Raw genomic sequence first — 27280 nt, 5'->3', positions numbered from 1 at the left:
ACACACACACACACACACACACACACACACACACACACACACACACACACTGTTTGTTTGCCGATTTCTCTCTACTGTAATTGCTGTGACATTTATATTTGCACCTGAAGCCTGTCTGCCAGTTTCCATTACTTAGAGCCAGATGTGGTGAGAGGCGAAGTAGAGTGAATGGCAGATGATTGGAAGGAACGTGAAACCAAATGTACCTGAAAGAGCTATTCTGAATCGAAGCCCAGTTCCCCTCCATCTGACAGGGTCACTCAAAGAGTGTTTTGCCATTGGAACGCCTAGCACACCACGCAAAGCATAAATACCCAGCAAGGCACATAGATGTGTAGAATATGGATGCTCAGACATATAGAACCAACACAAATTGAGCTTGTACTCACACAGGTAATTTTTACATGTCTCTCATAATTAATTCAGACTGTGAAATTTCCGCTTGATGACAAATGGCATTCATTCTCCAACCTATAACAATATTCCACAATATCAGTTTCATCACTTATTTTCAAAGGCCCCCATTAATAGGAGAACGGTCATCAGTTTTCGACCGTACTACATTACAATGATAAATCTATCTGAACTGGGAATCTTGCCTCGACTGCGCTATCCATTTGTCATTAAATATTTATTCAGCTTATTTGCTGGTGGCCGCAGCAACGTCCACCGTGACAAGTGTGTAAGAGATCAGCAACTAAACCAAAACACCAATTTACATCATGCCAGCTGTGGCTGGCATCCCGCAGTCTTTGGCATAGGTTACAGGAGTCATGTTGACTGTTCCATGTCGCCATGTCATGCAAAATGTGCAGCTACAAAACACTGATAGTGGAAAACAATGTAAACAGTGTTAGCATTAGCTCATTCCCCTGTTTTTTGCTACCCCATCGTCCATCCCTGTATGCCTGCTTCTGTGGTTGTTTACATGACCGGGAGCATCATCCTCCATCAGCAAACATCAGCATTCACAGCCTTTGTTTTTCCACATGGGTCAATTACAGAAAGGGTGATGTGCTGCCACAGCAGGGGCTCCAGGCATGTTGGGTTTCAGGCCAAGTGAAATTAGTAGTTTGTCTTTTTTTGATAATCTTGCATCTCTGTTCTCCTATATGCACAATAGTTGTTTATCTCCAAAATCCCTAGCCAGATATATCATTTGGTACTCTTGAGTTGTTGTATTTCCTCCAGTCCATTCTGTTTACTGTTTGATTGCAAAAATAGAACAAAACTTTAATTTTATGCACAGTTGATCTTGACAATAAAGCAGCAGATCAGCAGTATGTATGGCCCTCAAGCAGTAAAAAGTCTGACTTTGTATAATAGATACGCCTCTAGATGACACATTACTTTAAATTGCTTAGTTTGCGACAAGTCTTTCTAGTGTGGAAATTCATTCATTTAGCACTTTCTGCATCTGATCCCAGTTTAATGTGCTCATTTTGTGCCCGTTTCCAGGTTCATAATTGTGTTTAGAGGTTGTGTCAAAATAGGTTTACATGGTTTAATAAAAAATTAAAAAAACACACACCATATTTGTTGTTGTACTGCACATAGCTGCAGCTCCTCTTGTCACCCTGTGTGTTGAGCTCTCTGTTTTAGCTACAGAGTGAGGCATCCCACCTCTGTACCATTTTTGTTGGGAGTCACACATGAGCAGTAGCAAGGTAAGGACTACTAGCCAGTCAGAAGCAGAGTATGAGGGTGGGCCACCTTAGCAGCTAGGCGAGCATTATAACGTTTGTTACAAAGTGACGCACATTTGTCACGGAAGTAAAGGCTGGACTACAATAGAGCGGTTTTAGGGCAGTCAATGAACAGTGTTTTCTTTCTGGAGATGGTAAATCCCCATGGGGTGGACTTTAGTCTTGTTCACTTTGTAAACCTATAACAAGCACACCAAAAATATGTAACACAATAAAGGAAAGGGAAAAAGCCAAAAAGCATAATGTTGGCACTTTCACTCCCTATGTAGAGTCTCTTTAATGGAATGGTTGAGTAACTATGATGCAGATTAATTTACCATAAATAGTTATTATATTCAACTACCCACTACGCTTAATCAAGAAACTTGTGTATATGCCAACAAACTGCATATGCATATACAGCTTAGTCACAGAACAGTTCACTCATTCAAGATTCTGCAGGCACCATGGGTACAGAACTCCATATGAAATCTCTCCCTTTCATTTTTTCTACATGCTGCCATCCCTTTATTGTGTAATTTCAAGATCATCAGACATTTTTGAAGGAGATCTTTTTCACAACTTTTGCAGGGTCAAAGATGTGAAAGAAGATGTGTCAAAGATCTAATGCTCTAAACCCAGATGTCAAATGCCTGTAAGGGATCTAAAACTAAACTTCAGAATGCTGCACCTAATAATCTGCCATTTCTGTCCTTGCTGTAACACACACTGTTTTTCTTTTTTTGAGTGTGGAAAGGCTAACAATCATTGTCACCTTTTGTGAGAGTGTATTTGTCTAACATAATCAATCAGCGTCAGGTTCCCAGTCATTGGAGCCTCATATCTAACAGATCTGCGCTCTTTAATGTGTCAGCTGTTGTTTTTCTTAACTCAAAGACATAGGAGTGCACTATATTGTGCATATACAAATTCCCTTCCACAATTGAATCCTATTCACCTTTGTTGTAAATTGTTGTAATAAAACAGCACTAGGCAAAATTTCAACTGTATACAATATGTGATCTGTTTTAGAAACCTAAGTCACAAAATGAATAGATTTATTGGTGAAAATATTCACCCCTTTTGCCCAAATCCCGGTGTAATATATGTGGTCAACAACAGGAGCTGACAATTTCAACTTTCAGATCCAGATTTGAGATGTCCTCTAGATGTCCAATCTGCCCTGAGGGGAAAAAGAGCAGATCTCAGTGATAGATCGTCTACCCTTTCACTGCTGATACGGACAAGGGGTCTGGGCTGAAGTAACCTCACCACTCAGTAGCCTGGATAGCCATGTAGCGATGGTAGTCAGAGCCAACCAGCCTCGGGAAGCTACTGCCAGACTCTCTGTTTGTATGCTGGAAAGACAGTGAGTCTGGTGGAGCTTTGATTGTCAACAGAACCACATTTATTGACATTAAATCTACACCATAACTCTTTACTTAATCACTATTATCACTAAGCGATTCAACAAATTGGCAAATTTAGCAGCAGCCCTCCTCACTGGTGACTGAGCCCACAATTGTTGGATCAGCTGTGAATCACAGTATGTTACTTCCTTGCAGCATATTTAATGGCCATGACCACCACAGAAACTCAGAAAATCTCAATCTGATTTATCAGTTGTAAATAATAGGTTGCTGGGCTGCCTTATGGGGAAAGCTAGCAACTGAACTTAGCTTGGACTAGCAACAGACTACACATACAACTGAACTGAAGACAGCAAAATGAAGTTTGGCCCTATTCTCAGAACTGTCACATTTTCCATCAGCTGTCCTGCCATAGCAGCTGCATGGTGTTGAAAAGACAATGCACATGCTATAGGAATAAAATTAGCCACCCGACGGTTCCTTATTTTTTGATCCATGTGTTTCCATTTACTGTTGAAATGTGGATGCTTTTCTCTCCCCAGAGACCACATGCATTGCTCTTTATTGTGGAAATGCCTTAAATGACTAAATGGACATTTCTCTCTCTTTCAGGAAGCTGCAGATACCAGTACTCTCAATGAAATCCCTCTGTCTTTCTCTCGTCCCTTCTCTATCCTTTTCTCTCATGCTCAGTGAGAGTATGCTAAACTATTGCTGTTTCCCTAAATGCCCCCGATAATTTCACATCACTGAACATGTAGTTTTTACCAGAATTGTCCATTTTTACAATGCAATAATTAATTTTTGGTTTTCTCTTGCATATATCACATTAGCCCCTTATGCCTACTTGGGGACATTTTGCTAAGAGATTAGCACACGTTCAAGTCATCAAGACATGATTGGCCATGCCCAGTATCGCCAGCCAAGCCCGCTGACCAGATTACCCCTCGGAGTGAATATTTATAATGATGTACTTTTCCCTGACCCCTTTCCCCGCTTAAAACAAGCATCCCCATCAAAACTACCCAAATCACCCCTGTGGAAGTTGATTTGCTAACTACTGTCTCTTTTACTAACAACAAGCTTCAGAATTCTTCCTATTTGATTCTTTTCATTGGTGAATTTTCTTTTCCCTTACCTTTTATGATTTCAACAACTAACACTGTGTCACTCACGGAATGTGAACCATCTGTTGTTTTCTCTACTTAACTTGTGACTTGCATACTAACAAATATTGGTATCCTTTTAATCCTTTAGTTTTATTTTATTTTGTAGATGACCCTTTTAAAACAAACTAATTATACAATTGCTTTCTTTATTTCTTTATTTGGATGTTTTACTATACAAACAATAGGACATATATTTTCTTTTAAATTTATATTTCAATATTAGGTTATTTTTCTGTTATTGAAAGGAGAAGATGCTTTTCACAAAAGGCGATTTTTTTCTTCTTTTTTTTCGCTGCCACCTGTTGAGGTGTGTTTTCTTGAGTTTAAGGTTTGTCATTATTTTATTTTTTTCTTTCTCCTCCCCCTGTTTTCTCCTGAAGCACGCAGGCATTGGACACGCTATGGTAAACAAACTGCATTATATGGTAGATATCATTCTAATTGTCTTATACTTTGGTTTGCCCTGGGTTTCCCGTTACCTCTTTCTATTCTGTTTGCTTTACTGAAAGTACAATCCGCCATCAATTCCAAGGTAGCTGAAAATCTCCACCTCTCTGTTTTTCTTTTAGCCTTCTCTCTCTATATATATGTTATTGCTTTTTATTGCCATCCGATTCCCCCCTTCCTAAAAAAGAATTGGCGTGTTTATCCAAAGAGGTCTGCCCAAAAAGATATAGAAATAACATCATTTTAAGACTTTAACATTTTATTTGTTTTGCTGTTTATTTTCTGCCCCTTATTATTTATTTTTCTTTTACTTCAAACACGATCCGTATGAAGAAATAAAGAATCATAATGCAAGATATTTTCTAGAAAAGTATCAACAGTTAACCTTTACTTTTTTTTGTTAATCCCTGTTTCCTCCTGATTTACTTTCTTAGAAGAACCCTATGAAGTGAGCGTACACAGCAGACTTCTCAAGCACACAAATAGCCTATTGGACCAACTCCAGTGAGGGGAAGTAAAATCAAACGCAAAAAAGGCCGTCCATTAGTTAATTCATTTTCCCAACTTAAGAGAAATTGCCCTGATGAGAGAATCGTCCTAAGTATCCTCAGTTGGACCTGTTCAGGCTGTTACGGAGCGACCGGGGATCTTGGCTTTCCATCCTGTGGTTTATGGAGTCGTGAAGAGTATTTACAACTCTTGATTTAGTGGCCAGAGCCCTCGCTGTAAAGTAGACCTCAAATGAGGGTTTGATCCCGTTAGTGGCCCGAGGCTGATTTATGATCGAGATGGGGCTGTTACCAGACCTGCATCCGAACACACTCTGGCTCTTACACACACATGTACACACTTAATAAAGCGCTTGTGGCATTAGTCCCCTGACCCCCAGTGCAGAATATCCACCCAAGAGTATTGACGAAAGCTCATAAAGGAAATATAAAATGGCAAATTGCACCTTTATTGAGCTGCAAATTGGGGGGAGTTTGACAAAATAAGGTGTAGATATTTATGCTCATAAACTGAAGACTCTCTAAATTTGACCTTATTTTAGCAGTTGTTATCAGTCTTACTTGTTTTCACTGGATTTTTAAATCAATAACAGAAGCTGTCTGGACATTGATGCAGACCATAAAGGAAACTGCCTGGGAAAATCTGAACTGTGTGCGATCGACCCCTCATTAACACTAACACTAACTTATATTGCTTATACTTTACTGGCCTCACTCCTTGCATGAAGAGATTTGAAACCCCTTTCCTAATCTTTATTTATTTATTTTTTTTGTGTTTTTTTTAATATACAGATTGCATTGAGTATATATGTATATGTATATATCATGGCTAACATATATACATACATATATCAATTGTCCTAATATAATCAATACGGCCATGAAACATGTTAGCCACACCCTCTTGCTTTTTTATTTATTTGATATTTTATCTTTTATCTTGTTTTTTTATTTATATTTTTTACTTTTATAAGTTTAACTTCAAAATCAACTTACTAAAATGAATAATGACCTCACATCTTATCTTGCTGAAACAAAAAAGGGGGAAAATGTACCGAGGGGAGACAGACTTTCATTTTCTGGGTGAATAGAGAATTGGTGCCCCAACGAATGAATCCGCCCAATACATCACAGCAAGAAAAATGTTACGAGCCACTGTAACTAGTAGTGACTCACTCAGTTTTGGCTCAAATTTGACGAAAGTGATGAAGCAATTTTAAGCTCACTTATGAAATTCCCGTGGTGAAATTGTAGTGGAGGCTTAATGAGGACTGCAATCATGTCTGGAGTGTAGATGTGTTTGTGTCCAATAGCGCGGAGGACAGGGATAGTAATGATGTCCCACCATTGGAATACTGATTGCTCTATTCACCAATACAGGGATGTCCTCTCTCCCCTCTCAGTTTTCCCTATTCTTTAAAAAACCCTCTCATTTCCGTTGATTTCATCTGTGATTGCTGACAATGGACCCATCCTGTCCCACTTCCACCCCCAAACTCACAGTATCCAGTGGTTGTATCCCTGCACCCTGTTTGCATGTTTCGGCTAGAACATCTTCCCATCAGCATACTTACAGTGTGTATGTGCTGCTCTAGCCCAGCACGTGTCAGTCTGTTCTACACGTGTCTAGATGTGTTTTTTTTTCTGTTGCATTTTCGTGTAAACCTCAACATTGAAAGCTCTCTCCCTTTCCCCGTTTGTCTGCTGTTGTGGTGACCTGCAATTACATTTACTCCCCTACTACTTTCCCATTTTGCTGCATCTTGCCAGATGGTGTATTTTTTTTTTTACTTAATAGTTTGTCTGTAAGTGTTGTGTCTAAAGGAATTCTGGCCCCCCATCCTCACTGTTCCTGTCATCTTCCAGTTTAAGTGCATGGCTTGTGTGTGTCACCCTGTTAGCTTGGACGGGTTCATTTTGTTTCCTCTCAACCAAAACAAACCCTTGCACATGAAATAACTCATTCAGTCCAATTTTGGACCTGGTTTGAGCAATCAAATTTCAGAGGACTTTTAAAGAATCCTCACTTTATTATCACTTTGACTAAATTTACTAAAACAATGTTACTAATCTACTGTTCAAATCAAACCTTTGTTGTAACTGTACTAACAACCATTTTTGTGTCTGACTTTCCCTTACTTACAAAAGTACTAACCGATTTTGTTCACCCTCCAACCCTTTTAACTCTTTACGGCACACAACTTAAAAATCCCCTCTACCCCTTTCTCTCCCCCATCCCCTTGACAACTGTTACCAAAACAGCACTCGCCCCAAGCCTCCCAACCCTCCCTCCATTTACTAACCTAGATATGTAGCTTAGTTCAAACTACATATTACATAATTATAATTATTGTTGAAAGACAGATTCTCCTCCTACAATAAATTACTCCCGGCTTACTAAACGTTGACAAGCTGCCAGACACCTACTGAAGTCTACCGCCGTCCCTTTTTTAAATCTTGAACATTCTTCCTTACTGCTGGTCAGGCTTTGACCTGAGCAAAGGGGGGTGGCGGTGTGTGTGTGTGTGATATATTATGATACGTCTCTTGTGTTAGCCTTCAACTGTATAATGTAATACAGTATATTAACTCTGAAATATTACCTGTTGTTTCTCCCTGCAAAAGATCAAATGTAGTGCCAACAAAGGGTAAGTGGTACATTTTCAAGGTAAGCCCGCTGCCTCCTCTATGCACAGAATATGATGTTTAATAATTGAAGGCACTGATATGTGTCTCTACTGTTGTTCCGACTATGCAAATAAGACATTTTTTTTACAAAGAAACCACTACTGAAAGTAAAGGCTGGATGCACCAAATCATGAAAGCTTTTGGAACCAAGGAAGACAACGATTTTTGTTCCTGAATAGAAGACATGTGCTCAGTGAGAGTGAGTCACACAAAGCTATTTTTATGTTATTTTATCTGGGCCTGACATGATTTAGCTTCAAATAACTCTAAGTGAAAAAAAACGTATTTTTTTTTCTTTTAAATTGGGGATATGAAATCATAAGCTTCAAGACCTATTTGGATTCTTTTTGTCAGCCCCTCGATACCATCTGATGATCTCAATCATTCTGATGCACTTCTTCATGGAAGATGTAGCTGCTGTGCTTGTTTTAACTCCTGCTCACTCTTTCTCATATCTTTTTATTTTTATATTTACCCTAGTCAGCACTAGTCAAGTGGCTACCAGAATTTTGAAAATCCAAGCTCACCGGAAAGAAAATGCTGTAGTAGTGTACACAGCATCTGGTTAGTCAGATCATGTCAGGTATAGTTTTATGGAGTTTGTATGTGCAATAGAAGTGTGGTCAGTGTAATCCCAATGGGAATCATGGTGACCTTTGTTTACTTGATAAGAGGGGGATCTACGTGTTGGAGCGTTCAGTCGCCAGCAGCCCGCAGTCATGGAGCCAGATATGGTTAATGAGCCAGTAACACGCTCAGCAGGACTCTGCAAGGAGAACAGTTATATTTTACCATACACTAGACTACATGTCGAGCCCCATTACAAAAGCGTTGATATTCTGGGGGTGGTTTATGAGGAACAAGCACTAAAAGACCCCCCCCACACACACACACACACACACACACACACACACACACACAGAATGTGGAGAGGTAAAATGGAATGCTGTCCGTTATTTGGATTCAGAGCATCCTTAACAGTATATTCCTCTGTAAACAGCTCCAGTCTGTGTTTTCTGTCATATCTAGGGCACACAGTTCAGCCAGCTCTGTTTGGTTTCTGTTTGTACTGGGCTGAAGAGGTATTTGAAGAGCAGCTGGGTAGAAACCAAGTGCTCCACAGAAGCAGCTTTGTCTGTTACGTACTGTGTGTCTTTGTGTGTTAGGTATTTGTCAAAGAAAGAGCCAGTTCAGATTTTGTGAGTGTCAATTTTACTAACTTTAAAAACTCTAAAAATAAACCCAGCCGAATGAAGTTCTCACTGGAAAAAAAGAGTAGTGAAGGATGCAAGAAATGTGTTAATTAGCCAGTTATTTTTATTGTATTTATCAGGGATTGTTTTTAGATTATCACACCACACCAGACTATGTTTCAAGAAGGAAACTGTGATAACAATTACGAAAATGATCTTCAGGACACATAGTCAGGTTTGCTCAGGTTTCTAAAAGACATTTAATTCCCAGCAAACTAAATCACTGTTGTTTTCATACATTAAATGATGGAGTAAGCCACCATTTTTACGTTAATGAATGCTTTGGTCCTGTACTCAATTACTGTGAATACATTCACAATCAAGAAAACACAGTCACAGGTGGTATGTGTGGATCCAACATTTTGCACCACAGGGCTGGTAACAAAAAAATACCCACAATTACTAAAAACATTTCAAGCTGTTTTTGAACTGTTTTGTTTCATGCTGAATGATACAATTTGAAAAAACAAAAGAGAACAAGCAATCACAATCTCTCTGGTAGAATCTTAATATTTTTCTCCTTTAGTTAAATTATTACTGTCTGCATTTTGCAGCAAATGTTTTTGGATAGGAATGCATTGGGATTTTCTTCCAACTGTATGGCTTTTAGGCCAGGAGCATCAACATATTTACACCAGCAACCTTTATTATCATCACTCTTTCCCTCCTCTGGCTAGTGATACAAGCGCGTGTAATGCTACTCAATGGGATGAGTGTGCAGTCTAGCTGAAGCAAAGACTAGCTAGATCTTGTGAATAATTACAATGTCACCTTAGAGTAAACACTTATCTATATATTATTATCTTTATTTTTGTTTTTCTTTTGTTCATTCTCAACTAACAATGCACATGCTTATTTTGGATCTTTGACATCATGTGTCAGTGGATATTTTTATTGCTGCTTATGTCCAACCTTTGATCACACAATTAATCTATGAATGTTATATGATTGGCCAAGGGATGTTTCTTTTTGATGCACTGCAAAAAAAGCTGTTAGTGGTGGAAACTGGGAGCTTTATAGGTGTCTGGCAGCTAGCCAATGTTAGTCCCTCATGTTCTCAATGAGCATATCCATTCCTGAAGATGTACCATCAACAACCCTCAGAAAATAGTCTCCCAAATCCAAGAGCCTAGTTTGGCCTTAAAAGCTGTCCTTCAGCATATAAATTGTACAGGTTATATCATTTACAAGTTGACTCTCCATCCTATCTCATTTCGGGAAGAGGTCATGCCAGGGGTAGATGGCTTAGGCCAAAGTCGGCAGAAATGTTTCAAATGCCACATGTTGCAAGTCTTTTGCCCCCCCCCCTTTTTCTCCTCCTTAGCCACATGTAAGGTCTCTCTTGTTACTGTAGGATATATGAAGTTGCCCCACTGAAAGCCTCTGAGATCTTCAATGATGACCCCAACACACCAGCCAACACCAATCACAGATTCCTCATGCCACTACTATCGCTCTTTATCTCCAAGTAGTAACAGCAGACATAAAAATGAGTTGCCCTGTTAAGAAGGGAAGTACGGCAAATAAAAGAAGAGACAAAAAAAGAAAAACTTTCAAGAGAAGATGGGCACTTAGCTGGGGTGACTGATCTGTTGAGTGCAGTTGCTAAGGTTTCCTTTTATCCTTCTGCTTTCAAATGTATGCTGCTCTTTATATTGAGTCAAAGTTTTTTGTTTCTTTTTCTTTTGTTTCTCGGCCCACTAGATGGCGCTCTTGGTTTTAAGTGAAAGTCCTAAGGCATTGCAATTTAGTATAGTCTCAACCAATTATTAAACAGAGAGCGCCATCTAGTAGGCTCAGAAAATAAAAGACACTGGTTCACGAAGCTTCATTCGGCCATTACCAGAATGAAATACTGCCAAATGTTTTTGTAAATGACCAAAATGGGAAGTTGGACCTCGGATGAAATGAAGGAAGCTTGTGCTAGCATCACTTCTGACTGTGCAGAGGTTAAGATAAACAGATGGTTGTGTACACGGCTCCCTGCAGTCCTGAATTTGAGCTGTGTACATTTATGCAGGATAACAGCTGTCGAATCAGAGAAATGAGTACTTCGCTTTTGCCCAGGACAGCACTATTAGGATAATTAGACCATAAATTGGTCACTTACTGCAAAACTGCCTCACGAATCAGCCTCATGTGGTAGATGTTTGTGTAGCAACATAGCTAATGCAGCCATGATACAACACAATTAGCCAAACTATACTAATTAGTTTTTTTCATCAAATACTGCAATGTGCTGGTTTGTATTGAGTATATTAAGACAACTTCTGGAAGTATTGAGTGTATTAAGACAACTTCTGCAGGAAAGTCCTTAAGCACATTTCAAATGCATTCTAATTTTAATTGATAGAATCTCTTGTCATTTAATTTACTCTTCAGGTGTTCATTGAACTGCTGAGTTCTGCTGTTAAATTTAAAACTGTTGCCTTACCTCATCTTGTAAGATCTTGCGTTACATCAATAAAAGAGGATTCTCCACATTTGCTGTTGTAATTTAGTTTTAAACTACTTGTGATCAAACTAGTCATGTTCAGTACTAAAAGGATACTCAGACTTTATTTTACAGACCTCAAAATATCATTTGAGCGGGCAACCAAATCTAGAGGTTTACTCTTTGATTCAGTGGGCCCGAGTTGGACTCCGACCTGCAGCCCTTTGCTGCATGTCATTCCCCCTCTCTTTTCCCTTTTGATTTCTTCAACCGCCCTGTTAATACAGGCCTAAAAATGCCCAAAAAAGTAAAATAAAAATACAGAAAAACAGAAAATCACTCTGAGAAGCCTAAAATGTTTGTTTATGCATCAGTTTTATTTTTTAATAAAAGGTTTGGTACTTTAAATCTTATTATATACAATCCACATTATTTTATACACAGCCGCTTGTGGCTTTGTGTTTGATTCCACCGACCCTTTCATTTCGGTTTGCGATCAAATGTGCGGCACATAAAGTGTGTCGCCTTGCTCAAAAGACAAGACTTGAGGCAGTTGAATGTTGAACAGGGTTTTTTTTTTTTTTTAAATGGTAGTTCTTGAGTGTGGATTGACAGCGAGGTAACACTGGAGAATGTCAATGTTAATCACAGAGAAAGCCCAGTTGATATTTTAAATATAGCGTTACCTGTAAAATCATGTTCTTGTACTCTCTGCTGTATCGACTTTTACATGTCATTTAAGGTGCACTTAATCCCGTATAGGATAGAGTTGAAGCCTAATTTAGCCATCACTCCAGGAGGCAGGGGTTACACAGGAAGCACAGCGCTGTTGTATAGGTTTTCTCTTAGCAACTGCACTCTAGAGTGAAAGCCCCCAGTCCGAGTGGTACCAAAAGCAACCAACCAAGCGATATTTAGGGGGCAACACAACCTATCACCGGTGTTAATCCACTTTTCTTCCTCGTTTTTCCTCCTCATTCCTCTAATTTCTCTTCACTCTCATCTTTCTCACTTCTACCTATCCCTGCTCTATTTCTCTCTCTCCCTCTCCTATATCTCTGTCTGTCTCTTTTGGGCCATGCCTATGCTAGGTGACCATTTCAGTGGATGGTATATTGACCACCACTGGTTACACCCAAGAAGATTACACCATGTTGGGTTCAGATGACTTCTTCTACATTGGAGGGAGCCCGAACACCGCCGACCTGCCCGGATCACCGGTCAGCAACAACTTCATGGGCTGCCTTAAAGATGTAAGTGTCTATGTGTGATTGTGCAGTTTGTGAATATATGCTGTAGCTGATCAAACATGCTACCCTGTACACACTTTTTTTTGCCCTGTATCTCCTGACTTTGGCATTGTGAAAGGATCATTTGGATTCACCAAAGTCAGGGCAGGACAAACAAACTAACCAACCATCAACTCCTGTGTTCTGTGTGGTAGAATGACTGTTTTTGTCAGTGGAGTCTGGTGGTTTTGAAAAGAGCATAGATAGATAATGGCTTCAGTTCCTCATATTCCAAATACAGCACACACTTAAACAGATATTGATTTTTAGTTTGGTGGGCTTTTTTTTAGGTGGCAAATATTATTTTGCTGTAGATTGCTCAGCTCCAAACTGAGTGTGGGCCGACCGACGTCTGCTGTAGCTAATACACTATGGATAAATAGCTCATGAAACTCCACTTCCATGGGCCGACTGGCCATCTGGCATAACAGGCACTTTTTTGGGGGGTCCGGCACATGAACCGGCCCATAAAAGTGGTAATCCTAGATCAGCGCCCCATTTTTTTTCCAACTGACACTGGGCTGGCCCAAAACACTTTCGTCCAAAATATCACATAGGATAGTTTTTTTTTTTTTTCTGAAAGACAGCCAATGACACACGTAGCTCAGCATCCCATTGGTTGTTTTTTTTATTTATATTGGACAGGCCCAATCATATCTTTAAACAGTACCCTCTTTGGGATTTCTGCCTCCATGCAGTTTCAGTGTACCACTAATCTAATCTGTCAGGCTAGAACAGCGATAGAGATCATGGAGAAGAAATGCAAAGGAGGTGCAGAGAACCTGCGTGAGAAAAACAAACAGGCCCTTCAGGCAGACGCTGCCAAACGTGTCAAATTGACAGACATATTTTCGGCAGTAGCAGGACCTTCATCAGTTCCCGTGGTTGATGATAGTCGTGTCAGTGTGGAGAGGGACAGAGATGAGGGAATGAGGGTAGAACCTGTGGTAAGCAGAACTTCCCTTAAAGCTCTTTGCCCCTTGATAAAACTGAGCCAAAAACAAGTGGTGGACAAACTGTTGATGATAACACTGCAACAATAAAAGAATTAGGCATGCTATACTGTATGATTGCAGTAGTTTAACTTAGTGTGTGGATGTAGGGTGGGCTGGTCTGGGCCAAAATGCGGGCATTGCACACACCACAGCGGGATATTAGAAAATTACAAACAGAAATGAAATAGCCATGCAAGCGTACACACGCTTATACACAGTGTATACAGTAGTCACGGATGGATGTCTAGAGGACAGTTGCAATATAAAAACTTAATTCCTTCAACTTTTTAATTTCACTAGGGCGTTAATTCACAGCTTAACAAGCTGTCAAGAGGACCAATCACAGCTTAAAGTATTATGCCCTTGTAAATGTAATGACTTGTATAGAAACAACGCAACATGTCGCCATCGCATTTCCTCATAAAACCACGCTGATTGAATAAGTAATTACTTTTGCCATCACTTTTAATGGATCACACAGTAATCGCCCTATCTCTAACTTAATTATCCCTGTAGAATTACATTTTCATTATTTGGGTTGCTATCAGAAGGATCCCTAGTGGGTCTTAAACTTCCCAAGGCATTTAACTATACTCTCTCATCAAGACAAGGCTGGATTTACAGTCAATGTACAGACAGAGCACAGTGCATGAGGAAGGGGGTGGGGGGTTGTGAACGGTAGAAAAACAGACCATGACAACAGGTGTAATTGTAACAAAAATAGGTAAAATTGAAGAAGCAATGTGAGCCAAATGCTGGGAATAGAAAGCCAGAGCAGATGGTTGGAGAGCAGACTGATTGATCTCCCAATAAGGGTAGATGCTAGATTGGAACTACCAGACGTGTTATCGTCAAAGGATGTTCCTTGTGGCCTGCCGTATTCTGCCTTATTATGCCTCTGATTGTCTTAGCCTGCCAATTTGTTTTTTTTCACTTACCTAAACAATCCCCATTTCCTATGCCTAAACCTATCTCTATCAACCACTTCAGCAGATCCAATTTAGGATCTTTCCCCAATAAGTAGCTAAGGAAGAGTAGAGAAGAAATGAGGCGGAGAAAAACAGCTGGAAGTGGAGGAATTAATTAAAACTTTGATATTTCTAGTGTTCGAAAGAGAAAAAGTTTGAAAAAAAAATAGTTACCTTTGTCGGCTAATCATTTTATTGGATTTCAGTCAAAAGTAAGCAAAGGAAAGTCAATAAAAAGATGAAAGATTTGAGGTAACTGTAAATTATGGTTGGGAGGGAAAGGAAAGCGTCACAGGCAAAATTCAGGGGCAAAGTAGTCAGACATCAGACATCTGCATTCATGTTTGACCTTCTGCCAAGGGCTGCATTTTTCATTTATCTGCTTGGGGTTGGGTCAGCTCAAAATGTTGTGTAGTCAAGTCAACCTTCTTTTCCCCAAATCAAGGGAAGCAGTTTGCTGACAGAATGAGGCAGCCTCTCCCAGTTCCTGTATGGACCTACTCTGAAAAGAGAATATTAAGATTTCCATATTGTAATGTTGAAGACTACTGTTGCATGATTACTAAATTTGTATAACTTTATTTTTTTACTTACAGTTATACAATTAGGAGTCAATACCAGACTTTACTGAAGGTGTGTTTACTGTTGGGAAAGACATCCAGACTGTAGCTTACTAGAAGCTGGATCCTTCTGGTTGTTTTTCCTGTTGTTTGTGTTTTGTGGGCTCAGCTTCTCAGCTGTGGTCAAGCTACAACGACTATATCAACTCAACTGAGTCAGAAAGGTAACCACGCAGAAAGGCACTGATAGTAACAGAGCGCCAGGCAGAGTAGCTTAAAATAAAAGTAAAAAAGTGAGTGGTTTTGGAGTAGACAGTGGTGTGTTTTATCCTGTACTAGTTCAATGGCACAGCTCGGATTATCAGGGGTGTCATGGTCCGGGGCAAGGCTTTCATGCCGCCACCATGGTCAAAAGCCTTTGATACGCTTGGCCCGCCCCCTCCAGGCAGCAGCAATCCAAAGGAAAAGCACGGCAGAAGAAGAGCAAAATGGGACCAAAAGAGGCACTGAAGCCCTATGATGTGTGTGTGTGTGTGTGTGTGTGTGTTCGTGTTCAAAGTCACCCACATGCTATGATCATACAATGTGTGATCTTGTGTGTGTTTTCTAGGCCCCCAGTCAGATTGGTGGGGTGTGAAATCAGGTATCTCTGCTCTCAGCCCCCTAGCCTTGTTTTCACAGATTCCTCTCTTCGTTTGCACGTCGCCATCCGTCCCTCCACCTCAACCTCCGCCTCTCCATCTCTCTCACACACAGTGACCTTGGTATCGCCCATTTCACAATCTTCCCTCTATCTCAGCCTCTCTCTCTCCCCCTCTTCCCACCTCTCTCATCACTCCTCCACCTCTCTCTTCCTCTCATCTTTCCTTTTTTTAAGGGCCACTTTTTTGTAATTAAGTCCATAGTAGCGATGTTGGCACACCAGCATTGCCATCCTGACGGCCAAATTAAAAATTGATTTCTTCGACTGATTCCATGCACTGGATGAATGCTCTGAACCTCCTCCCTGCCCCCACTCTCTTTTACCACCTCTCCCGTCCTGCCCTCTTAACTTCATATCAATGCGCTCTCTATTTTTGTCTGTGGCTTCCTCTTTATCTCACCTTTGTAGCAGGATAAAATCTCAGGGGTTTTCCACCTACCACAAGTAAACATTAATTTGAAACTTTGTAGTTGGAAGGGTGCTGCAGCAGAGTTCTATGCCCTTTACCAGTGGTGCTTCCTTATCACTAAGGCAACGGCATACTATGCAACGTATCGTCAGGCTGTAAGTGCACCACAAACTGTCAGTAAAAGCAACCAGATTCGAATAATATATACAAATTAAAGAAAAAGAAACATCAACACTATGTGATATATTGGCTTGTCAAACACACTACCCCAAGTTTACATCAGGAAAAAAATATTATTTTTGGACTACTGACCTGCAGGGTGTTAGATTTGCAGAGTTTCTCGATGACAAAACAAATCAATGGAGTCACCCCTGAGGAAAGCTTTGGCCCAATCGCCGTCCATGTCAGGGCCACACACATTCTGATTTCAGCAAGATCACTGAAGTTAATCCAACTCAGAAACACCCTTTGGCTCTGCTACCCAAGTCAAAGAATTCAGAAGAGAACTAATCATTAAGTCAAGATAGGGGACAAAAACTGTGTTGCTGGACATTATTAACTACGCTCAATATTTCAAAGTTTTCAAGACCTTTGACAGTGGTCTTTTAATTAGTAGACAAAGCTGGCATACGTCTCTGCAGTGGACGATTTGGCTCGTCAGTTGAGCTGTTCCGACCTACCTTCTCGATATTGAAGAGCACATATTACAGCCATGCAAGGCATATGGTCAAGATGTTAGCACATGCATTTATACAGAATGTGCCCCTGGCTGAGCACAGTTCGTCTGGGTCCTTTGCTCTACAAAGGCCCAGCTTATTTGATCCACTATTCAGAGTGGGCCCTGCATGCCTCACACACTGTGGTGCTCTCACGCATTGCTCTGTCTGTCTGTTACTGTCCGTCTTCCTGTTATCATTGTTGTTGTTATTCACTGCCGTATTCTCCGTCCTTCATTACTGCTGGACACCTCTCTTGTATTCCACCTTCTTTTGCATTCTGCTTTTTGTTTCTTGTGTATCCCAGGCTATTCTTCTTTTACATTGGTATACTTTTGCTTAGACACACTGAAAGATTTGAATGACAAACAAAAATACTTCTGTGACCAAAGTCAGGGACTTCTTGCCCTTGTTAAATTCACAACGCTAAACAACAAGCTGGATTATGGCCCACACGCTGCTTGGATCCAACCTAAAAAAAGAAGCTGGTAATGTGAAAAGATTAGAGGTTTAAAGATTATATTAGCTAGCCCAGTAATAACAAACATGGTTGCTATATCTACCACCAGTTCTGCTCATGCTGCACATCATGTACTATCAAAAACCAGTCCCAGCGGATATTACCGCAAGCTAATTCTGGTTGCCTGTCTTCATGTTGGCTCGGATTTTTGACACGCTGGAAGGCACAAAATCCCTCTGACATTAGAAGTCTTGACATATTGAAAGCTGGCATGACAATCTGTCATTGTGTATGGGATGTCCCATCTCTGCCTAATCAACTAGTTTGAGCACATTCTCGACTAAGAGACAAAATGTCAAAGAAATGCATTATTTGGTGTTGATTAGTATGTGGAAAGACTTTTTGTGCTGTCGGATGCAGCTTTTGCTAAAATGTCCCTAATCAAAAATTTGTTTTACATTGGGTTGTCTTTTGTCCCGAGATGACCTTTTGGGTCAGTGAGTTGTGAGGGTAAAGCAACAGGAAAGCTCGTACAGATCAAAAAGCTCATTCGCTCATGACCAGTGTATAAATATCATCACTGAATTATAGTCTTTATATTTATGTGGAGTCTTTCTCTGGATCTTGGTGCTGTCTTCTAGGTAAGCCAGCAATTACAATGGAAGCCTGGCAATCATCAGTGTTGTCATCGACCCAAGTATTAGGAAACATTTTGACTTAAACAACATGATTAGCAATTGACCTCTCAGGGACACACACTACATTTCAAGTTAATTTGGCCATTGATTGACAAGAGAATAGTTGATCTGGAAGTGTTTGATGGATTTATTGACATCCCCCTTCATTTGCTCCTGTTTTTCCAGCAAAACAGGTTGTTGTGATTGTATTGACCGGGAAATGATCTCTATAAACAGATGTTTGCATATGAATGCTGCATCTTTAGGAAACTGGACAAGGTTGTTGCTACCGATAGCATTCTGATATACTTTTGTTGTCCCTTTGTAGTCCGAGTAGTATTGACCAATTACTTTTCAGCGGGATGTGTTGGCATACAGGTTAACACTCCGTGTGGAGAGCAAAAGAGGCAAATTTGTTTTTAATAAAATGCAATCTGGGAGCCCATTGACTAACGTCTGACGACGGTTTAGCTTCAAATTTATCTGCATTGATATGCATAAATCTATTTATAAAGACATTGTCTCTCAACTCAAACTCCATTCTCAAGTCTAAAGTTGCTAATGGGACCCGACGCACAGAAGAGTCGTCAGATTGATAGCCGATGCGTTCCGAGATTAAACGGGAACAAGGTTTACTTAACCCTTTGAGGCAAAAAAAGTAGAAACAGAACATCCAAATTCTTCATTGTAGCCACCCAACACTAGCTTAGACTTGGACTTGTTGTAGGCCACATTATAGATACCATCTGGCCTAAGAGTCATCTGGTGGAGCATGTTGCCAGCTTTATTTTTTGCCTCATCTTTCCCCTGCATGCTGCTTGATCCGTTGTAAAAAGCACATCCCCTGGCTGCATATTTTTGTAAAAACAGAGCAGCATAGATAAACAAAAATAAATGCCTCAAAATAAATCAAATTAAATAAATGTTCTCCCCTTCCCACTGCCTTGCTTTTACCTACCCCTCTCTTTTTCTTACACCTTAAGCTAGAAGAGAGCATGCTTTATTAGCTGCAAGGTTTAGCATTATCGTGACTAATTACCAGGACTAATTTTGCTAAAGATGACATTAGGAGGTGTACAGTGCATGTGGCAGCGTGTCCAAAGAAGGAGATAACCAAAGGAGGCTTAGGTTCAAGAATAACCCAGCATACTGTTATCTGTGTTCCTGTGTTTTGGTGTGGTGTTTGACAAAGAGAGAGTGAGTGTGTGTGCATGGCATGCATGTGAAAAAATAGGTAAGATTGGAGGGCGTTTGAAAGAGATAGCATGAAAGACAGTGAGGAATGACAGTAGCAGTCTGGTGAAATTAAATCAAAAACTTACACAGTAATCTCAGTGGGGGAAATGCGAAAACAGGCCAAAAAAAAAAAAAAAAGCATATGGCGACTTAATACTCAGGTTATGATTCAGCATGTATTCGACATTCTAGGCAGAAATTGGCTGCTAATTTATCTAACTTTGTATTCTTTAAGAAGCCCGATGGAGCTGATAATCAGTATTGTATGTGGGTTGTGCCTAATATCTTTTAAAGTTGAATCCTGATGAAGTTTATGTTTAATGTTATCTCAATTAGGTTTTCAAATCTTAAGTTGATTTTCATAGTCGACTAAAATGAATGGATATCATCTGCTCTGAAGGTTGAAGTCAATATAAGACCATATGGAGTAATAATGTCAGTCTAGAGTTTGAAGTTAACAAGCAAAAGCACACAAGAAAACTGACATGACGCTAAAGAAATAGTGTTATCACTTGCACCGCAAATCAGTGCCATAACCGCTGTATCATTTTCTTATCGCTGATGGGCCATTAACCTCTTCATCTCTATAGTTCTGCGTTAATCTCTATAGCAGCTAGGACACAGGCAGCCCCCACACCATATTCACAGTCAGATCTCTTATCAAACAGCTTGAACCCCCAAAAACGGGTGTTGCAGTGTACAGTAATGGACTCTTACTGATACTTTAAGAGTCTGGTCATTTCATCTGCACTATTTGTCGTTCATTTCAGTCAACACTAAATCTCTAACGTTTCTCTGAGCAACTCCCGCAAATAAATCCACTTTCATGAAAAAAACAAATTTATTTGGTTGTGTCTGATACTGTTTTGGGTTTGTACGCAGTGTATAACCTGCAACCTAATACATAAAAGGCAAGAAACAAATACTGAAACATTTTCATCAATTTCAACATTTTTAATTTGTCAAGTAAACTAAATGGTGAATATAATCACGGTGCAAATGATTACATTATCACATTTTGTCTAGTTATATTCATCTCTCCATCTCTCCCGTCTGCAGTTCGTCTTTTGGTTCAACAGTTGAACACACAGCTTGACATCTCATCGTGCACATCCACGCCAACCTATGAAAGTAATACCATTTGGAAACATTAGTGTTTTGTTCAAAAGAAGGACATAAGTAAAATACCTGATATTATTATAGCGTATAGTGTGCAAACGGGAAACCTGTGTCGGGACACAACTTAAGGAGTAATTACTTTTGCTTTAATTTCTGATATTTCACACATACAGTATGACAGGACGAATGCTGTGGGCCTACATACTTTAGTGTGATTATAAGTGAATGGGAGTGAAAAGTGGTGTGTAAATAAGTTTCCATGTTCTATTTATTGTCTCAATGCGCAACCACGTCAATTCAGCTAAGGAGTAGAATATGTTAATTGTTGCTTCTGGCAACAAATGGGGGGGTGGGTTTGTGAAAAACAACAAAAAACCTATTACTATGACAAGAAAGCAATGTGTAGAATAGGTATTTAGAAAAAGTCAGGGCAGGAGGGAAACAACTGCAAAAACAATGAAGGAATAATTTTAATTTTGCTAATCACAATATTCAATGTTGTGGACTATTGCAGTTCAAGCGTTAAACACAATGAGCAGGGATCCTTGTCTTGTCTGTGTCTTTACAATTCAACAGAAGACGTCTGCTGCCGGGATCAAACCCGACACTTTACACTAACAGAACAATCTTCTTAACTTAGTAGCTGTGACTGCAACAGAAAACAAAGATAGAGAAAAACTATTGCTATTGCTTTTCAGGACCTTATGTGTGGGTTTGTGAGAGAGAGTAAAAAATTAGAATCAGGAGAGAAAACACACACACACACACACACACACACAGGGGCAAAAACCTCAGCTGCTTCACAGTATTACCATGAGGACGGCCTCACAAAAACATTGTCTACAGAGCATTTACCAAATAAAAAGAACGGAAGACAAGGATAATTTACTTTGCCTTTAGCACTTAATCCATTATGAGTGCAAATAGTGAGGCATAGACACACACTTTGATGAAATATGGTTCTATTGTTCCAGCTCACAGGCTGTCAGAGACATTTACATTAAGGCCGAAGGCAACATTCACTTTTCCCTGGGTCTGAGTATCCCCTGGAGCCTTTTAACTTTATTTTTTTTTCAATTTATATGCAGTATATTGATATCTTCGAGCTGCAGCTCTTTGTACAACACATAGTTTGTATGCCATATGGATTTGATAAAGAGTTAGGACTCTTTACGGTGGTAAACTGAGTTTGATGCACTGAGCATGCTGTGCACCTGCACAACCCCAACACACACACAGACGTAAATGGAAGCATGCCCTGGACAACTCAATGGCACTAAGTGGTTGCTCAGTGTTTGCAAACGATAAAAGGGTGAAGGATTGCCTTTCCAAATCATAGAACATGAGTAATCTCAATCAACATCCTTCTGCTGGTTTCAAAGGCACTAAACGTTTCAGCTCCCCAGTATGTGTCTGACCTCCCCGGCTGTGGTTGCATCCAGACCTACTCTATCTGTAAAGTGTCTCGAGATAACTCTTTTTTGGAATTGATGCTATAAATAAAATTGAATTGAATTGAAAGACAAAAAGCCTTCTGGTCCATACAACATTTTGGGAGGGACAGGAACAGAAAACTCAAATTGGACGGATAGTCTAGCTAGCTGTCTGGATTTACCCTGCAGAGATCTGAGGAGCAGTTAACCCTAGTCCTCAGAAATCCACCGGAGTTTAAAATGCTAACACAAAGAAAGCTAAACATGACAGTTGTCCGCCGAAAATGAGGGACATCCGGCGAAACCTTCGCCAACACCTGAACAATCCCAGAAATCAAACGTTGTCTAATCCAGAATAAGATGAGGATGAGAGGCGATGTCGAAAAAACTGTATCTACATTTAAAGCTAAGCTCAAAATCGTCCTGTTTTCTCCGGCTTATGAACAGTGTTGGTGTGAGTGTGTGTGTGTGTAGGTATTGGGTGTGTGTATGTTTTTTTTTTTTACCTTATCTTTATTGTTATACCACTGCATTTGCTTGTTTTTTGTTGTGTGCCTTTTTTAATGTAAGACACATTAGGTGTCATTGTAATTGAATGTGCTCGTGTGGACTACTTTTCTTGGTTAGAGGGATCAGGGTGATGTTATCAATGTTGGTTTTCACACTGCTGTTCAAGAGAAAGCCATGTATTTCATTCAGGTCTTGATTCATCATTTCCCCGTGCTGACAAGATGTCCCAGTAGCCACTATAACTGACACTTGAAATATATTTGAGCAATTAGGATGCATCTGCAGGATTATGGACAGGGTGTTCTTCTCTGCTGCGGCTTCACTTCGTTTTTAGGCCATTTTAAAAGAATACATAATTTTAGATGCTATTTTTGAATCAGAAATCACACGTCAACAATATTTCATAAAGAAATATAACTTTGTAACCACTCACTGTCCCCTCTGCTCTCCAGGTGGTGTATAAGAACAACGACTTTAAGCTGGAGCTGTCACGGCTGGCCATCGAGCGCGACCCTAAAATCACCCTGAATGGTGACTTGGTGTTTCGCTGCGAGGACGTGGCGGCCCTGGACCCCGTCACCTTTGAGACCCCCGAGTCCTACATCTCCCTGCCCAAGTGGAACACCAAGAAGACGGGATCCATCTCCTTCGACTTCCGCACTACAGAGCCCAGCGGACTCCTGCTGTTCAGCCACGGCCGTCCTCAGGGTCCCAAAGAGCAGAAGCCTGGTAGGGAGCTGAAGACTGATTACTTTGCCATGGAGCTGCTGGAGGGGTATTTGTACCTGCTGATCGATATGGGCTCTGGGAAAACAAAGCTGAAGGCCAGCAACAAGAAGGTCAATGATGGGGAATGGTGCCATGTGGATTTCCAGAGGGAAGGGAGGAAAGGTGAGGAGCGCTTTCAACTTTTAAGGGCGCTTTCACACCTGCCTCATTTAGTTTGGTTAAATTGCACTAGAGTTTGTTTGCCATGCTGACAGGCAAGAATGCAGCAATCGCACTGGAGTGCGCACCAAAAGCGGACCAAACAAGCATAACGGGAAATCCTTGATGAGGTAGTTTACTACAGGTGTGAAAACGTACTTTTAAAACTGACAGCTGATCTAGTATGTGACTGTGCATTTGCTAACTGTTTATTGGATGGATTTATTTACATTCATATTTACATTTTATAGCCAGTACAGTTCTAATTATCACATCAATCAGATTTATGTAACAGTATTTTACTCCCCATTTAACTGTGAAAAATTCAACATCTTCACAATTAGCAGCATGTCAAAAAATTATAACAACCCTTAGGACTTGTTGACTTGTTTTAACAGAGTTGATACTTCCACCATCAAGAAAAAAATGGGACTTAATTTTGACTGCAGAAAATAGTACTTTGGGGGGGTGTCATTATCATCCATGAAGATTAATTTTTAAATTCCCCCTATCCTGTGATCATGTGTTCTGGCGGTTCTGTCCACAGTTTAACAATGTCTTAACCAAAATATCCTTTGTGTCATTTTCTTGTATGTAGACTAGTGAAAAGGAAAAGAAAATAGCAAGACATAGCTCTACAGAACTCACAGCCCTGACTAAACACGCACTATAGAACACTGGCTCTATTATGCAGCTATACACTTAAGGATAGACATTTGTTACTAGCCCCACACTATTTTACAAAACCACAAACATGCACTTAATCTATTAATATTGTTGTTGTATTTTGTAACTTCTTTAAGCATGAGAGTGTAAGAGTTTACTGGATGTGTCCTGCTGGTGGGCCCAAACAGGAGCATCTGCATGCTTGAGTGTCTGGTGTCTGATGAATGAGCTGTAGGTGGGCAAGCACCTTGAACATAATATCTTCCCCTAATGGCATCTTATAATGTGTGTGTGTTTGTGTGTGTGTGTGTGTGTGTGTGTGTGTCTCTCTGTGTGTTTGCACGCATGCATGTGATCTCACTGCTGCTCCTGCTGTAATTGGCTTTTAATAGAAAATTAAGACGGAGTCGTTAATCACAGAAAGATAGAGGGCCTTTTGTTTCACCCACTCCCTGCTGCATTCTGCTTCCCTTCTCCTCCATTTAGCCTATTACAGACACATTAGACACACACACACATACATACTCATACTGTCATCTATCCTTCCTGTCTCTTGTATGTCCCTCTGTCTGTGCTCCCTTGTCCCTTAATTATCCACTTACTTCTCCTCCCACCCAACCATTTGCCGCTTGCCGACTCAGTCACCCACTCACACACCGATCAAAACCAGAGACTTCTTCCTATTTGGGTCATTAAAACACACTTTCAGTTTATCACTAAATACAACATGCGTGCTCTGACACATGCAAACAAACACGCAAGTTGCACACCACATGTATTAACGTAGCTAGATGTATGCGTTTACCTCTGTATCAGAAATGTTTTGATATTTAACTGATAACTTGTTTGTGTATCCGTCTTTAGGATCTATCTCAGTTAACAGCCGCAGCATGCCCTTCAGCTCCCCAGAGGGCAGTGAAATCCTGGATCTAGACAGTGATATGTACCTAGGCGGGCTGCCCGAGTCTAAGTCAGACCTCATCCTGCCGCCAGAGGTGTGGACGGCTCTGCTTAACTATGGCTACGTGGGCTGCGTCCGTGACCTCTTCATTGATGGCAAGAGCCGCGATGTCCGCCGCCTGGCTGAGATCCAGAGTGCGTTCGGTGTCAGCAGCTTCTGCACCCGTGAGCTGCAGAAGAGGTGCAGCAGCGCCCCCTGTGGGAATGCAGGTCTGTGCAAAGAGGGCTGGAACCGCTACATATGTGATTGCATCGGCACCGGATACCTGGGTACCAACTGTGAGATAGGTAAGGAGGCTGACGTTGAAGGGAATTTGTATCTCTACCGGTGAAGGGACCAAGACTTGAAGACAATGCATGCATCTGGTTTTTCATATTACACAATTGTGTTTTGCACAATTCAGAAAATAATACAATAAAACAATGCACTGTATCATCCCTAACAACACATTGACCTTTCTTACAGTCAACCAGAAAATACTGATGGTCAACAAATGAAACGATGAGAATATTAAATGATCGTTAATGTGAAATTGAAAACAAGTGTGGGAGGAGCCTTTTGGCAGCATGCTGCCTTGTGTTTCACACAACCAAGCAGCTGCTGCATAGTAAGAGTAAGAGCTCCATAGGGAGCCATGTGTGGGCCCGAAGCTGGGTTGCATCACGGCCCGTTGGCTGGGAGGGGGGAAGTGGAGGCTGCAGCCCTGAGAGGCCGGCATTTGTGTAACAGAGCAGCCAGGCCTACCGCCGCCATCTGTGTCAGTCACGCAAACGCAGGTGGCCCATACGCGCACAGCAAGGGGAGGCTGGGGGAGGGGTGGTGAGCTAGTCAAATAGCCCCCCATACATCTGATTCCTTTCAATTAGCTGCAGGCACCTACCTTCACGGTTTGTCTTTTCACATCCGTGGGGGTGAGTAAGCCATGGCAGTATTGGATTTTGAGGGACAAGGAGGGTAATGAGGGAAGGCGAGATTGGATTCAAATCAGAATAGTGGAGGTAGAGAATGAAATGTCTTTATTTTGAAGGGTGATATTTAGACAGTTTTGGCAGGTGCTAAGATGACAGGTGTGGTTTCAGTGAGGCTCTTTTGCCATCTAGTGGAGATTTGTGTTATTGCAGAGATGTGACAGAGGGCATTTTTTCAAAATAACCAGCCATCTGTATTACTCTGTGTCTGTAGACTGAGAGCATAGATTAACAGAGTGTAAAGACAATCACTGATGTTGACTAGAGGGAGAAATCCCAGGGCATATTACATGGTATCTCCAAGCCACAGACAACTAATAGTGTCACTGTTATTTTGAACTGGCTTTGGAATGATTATGAAAAAAAATTGTGCTGTATAGGTGCATTTATTGGTGCAGCATGTGCAAATCTATGTTGTACACTTTTTAAACATCACTGCTATTTACCAGATTTTTCTTAATCTTTTAGTATCATTTTCGAAAGCTTAAATGTTTCATTTACCTTATGCCAGTGAGTCATGTTAGCCTATGGTGACGTTTATTGTCTCGCACTGCAAAATAAGAGCAGTACTCAGGGAACTGTCACTCCACACAGAAGCCTGTTTATGACAAGGCTGATTCTAGAGAGATTAACTACGGTTGTGTCTAGTTTGGAACGGATGTCTCGGAAACTAGCTGCACTTGTTGTTTTCTACATTTCTGTCAGCTTGAGGACAGTCTGTCATTGGATTTGTTATGAATATTTCTGGTGGCTTCCTTTCTTGGTTATGAAGAATGTTTTCGTTTCATTCAAAATGTAAAGTGGATGTAAGAAGTCCTGAGCATCTTCCGCACTCACTATACATTAACGTGACACAAATGAAAGCACAATGAAACTGACATGGCACACTAATGAAGATGCAATTTAAAAAACCCAATTTAACCCATGCAGATGTCTGAGAAGTGCAGAAATGATTGATATTATCTTTCAATTGCTATAGGTTTTAACTTTTGATCATCACTGAACGTTCCCTTGATCTAATGTTGTTGATCCAAATCACCTTTATTTTGACAAATAGGGAATTTGGTTATATTTGAAATGGTTACAAGGCAGAGACAAAAGGAAGTATCACATATAAGGCTAATGTAT

General features: G+C 40.5%; 1 protein-coding gene across 6 annotated transcripts in view; it reads left to right on the top strand.

Moving 5' to 3' along the window:
• Window positions 1–27280, top strand: part of nrxn2b (neurexin 2b) — a 589914-nt gene that overhangs the window by 212649 nt on the left and 349985 nt on the right. For 5 of the 6 annotated variants that reach the window (XM_034856686.1, XM_034856685.1, XM_034856687.1 and 2 more), the window contains 4 exons: window positions 4605–4628; window positions 12647–12808; window positions 23083–23521; window positions 25088–25471. In XM_034856686.1, coding sequence (XP_034712577.1) covers window positions 4605–4628; window positions 12647–12808; window positions 23083–23521; window positions 25088–25471 — 1009 coding nt within the window. The remainder of the gene's footprint in view (window positions 1–4604; window positions 4629–12646; window positions 12809–23082; window positions 23522–25087; window positions 25472–27280) is intronic. The other variant, XM_034856684.1, reaches the window with a different exon arrangement.

The sequence above is a fragment of the Etheostoma cragini genome, chromosome 19 (genome assembly GCF_013103735.1).
Source record: "Etheostoma cragini isolate CJK2018 chromosome 19, CSU_Ecrag_1.0, whole genome shotgun sequence".
Taxonomy (NCBI): domain Eukaryota; kingdom Metazoa; phylum Chordata; class Actinopteri; order Perciformes; family Percidae; genus Etheostoma; species Etheostoma cragini.
Note: the sequence above shows the minus strand (reverse complement) of the source record. Positions and strands in the feature narration are given on the sequence as shown.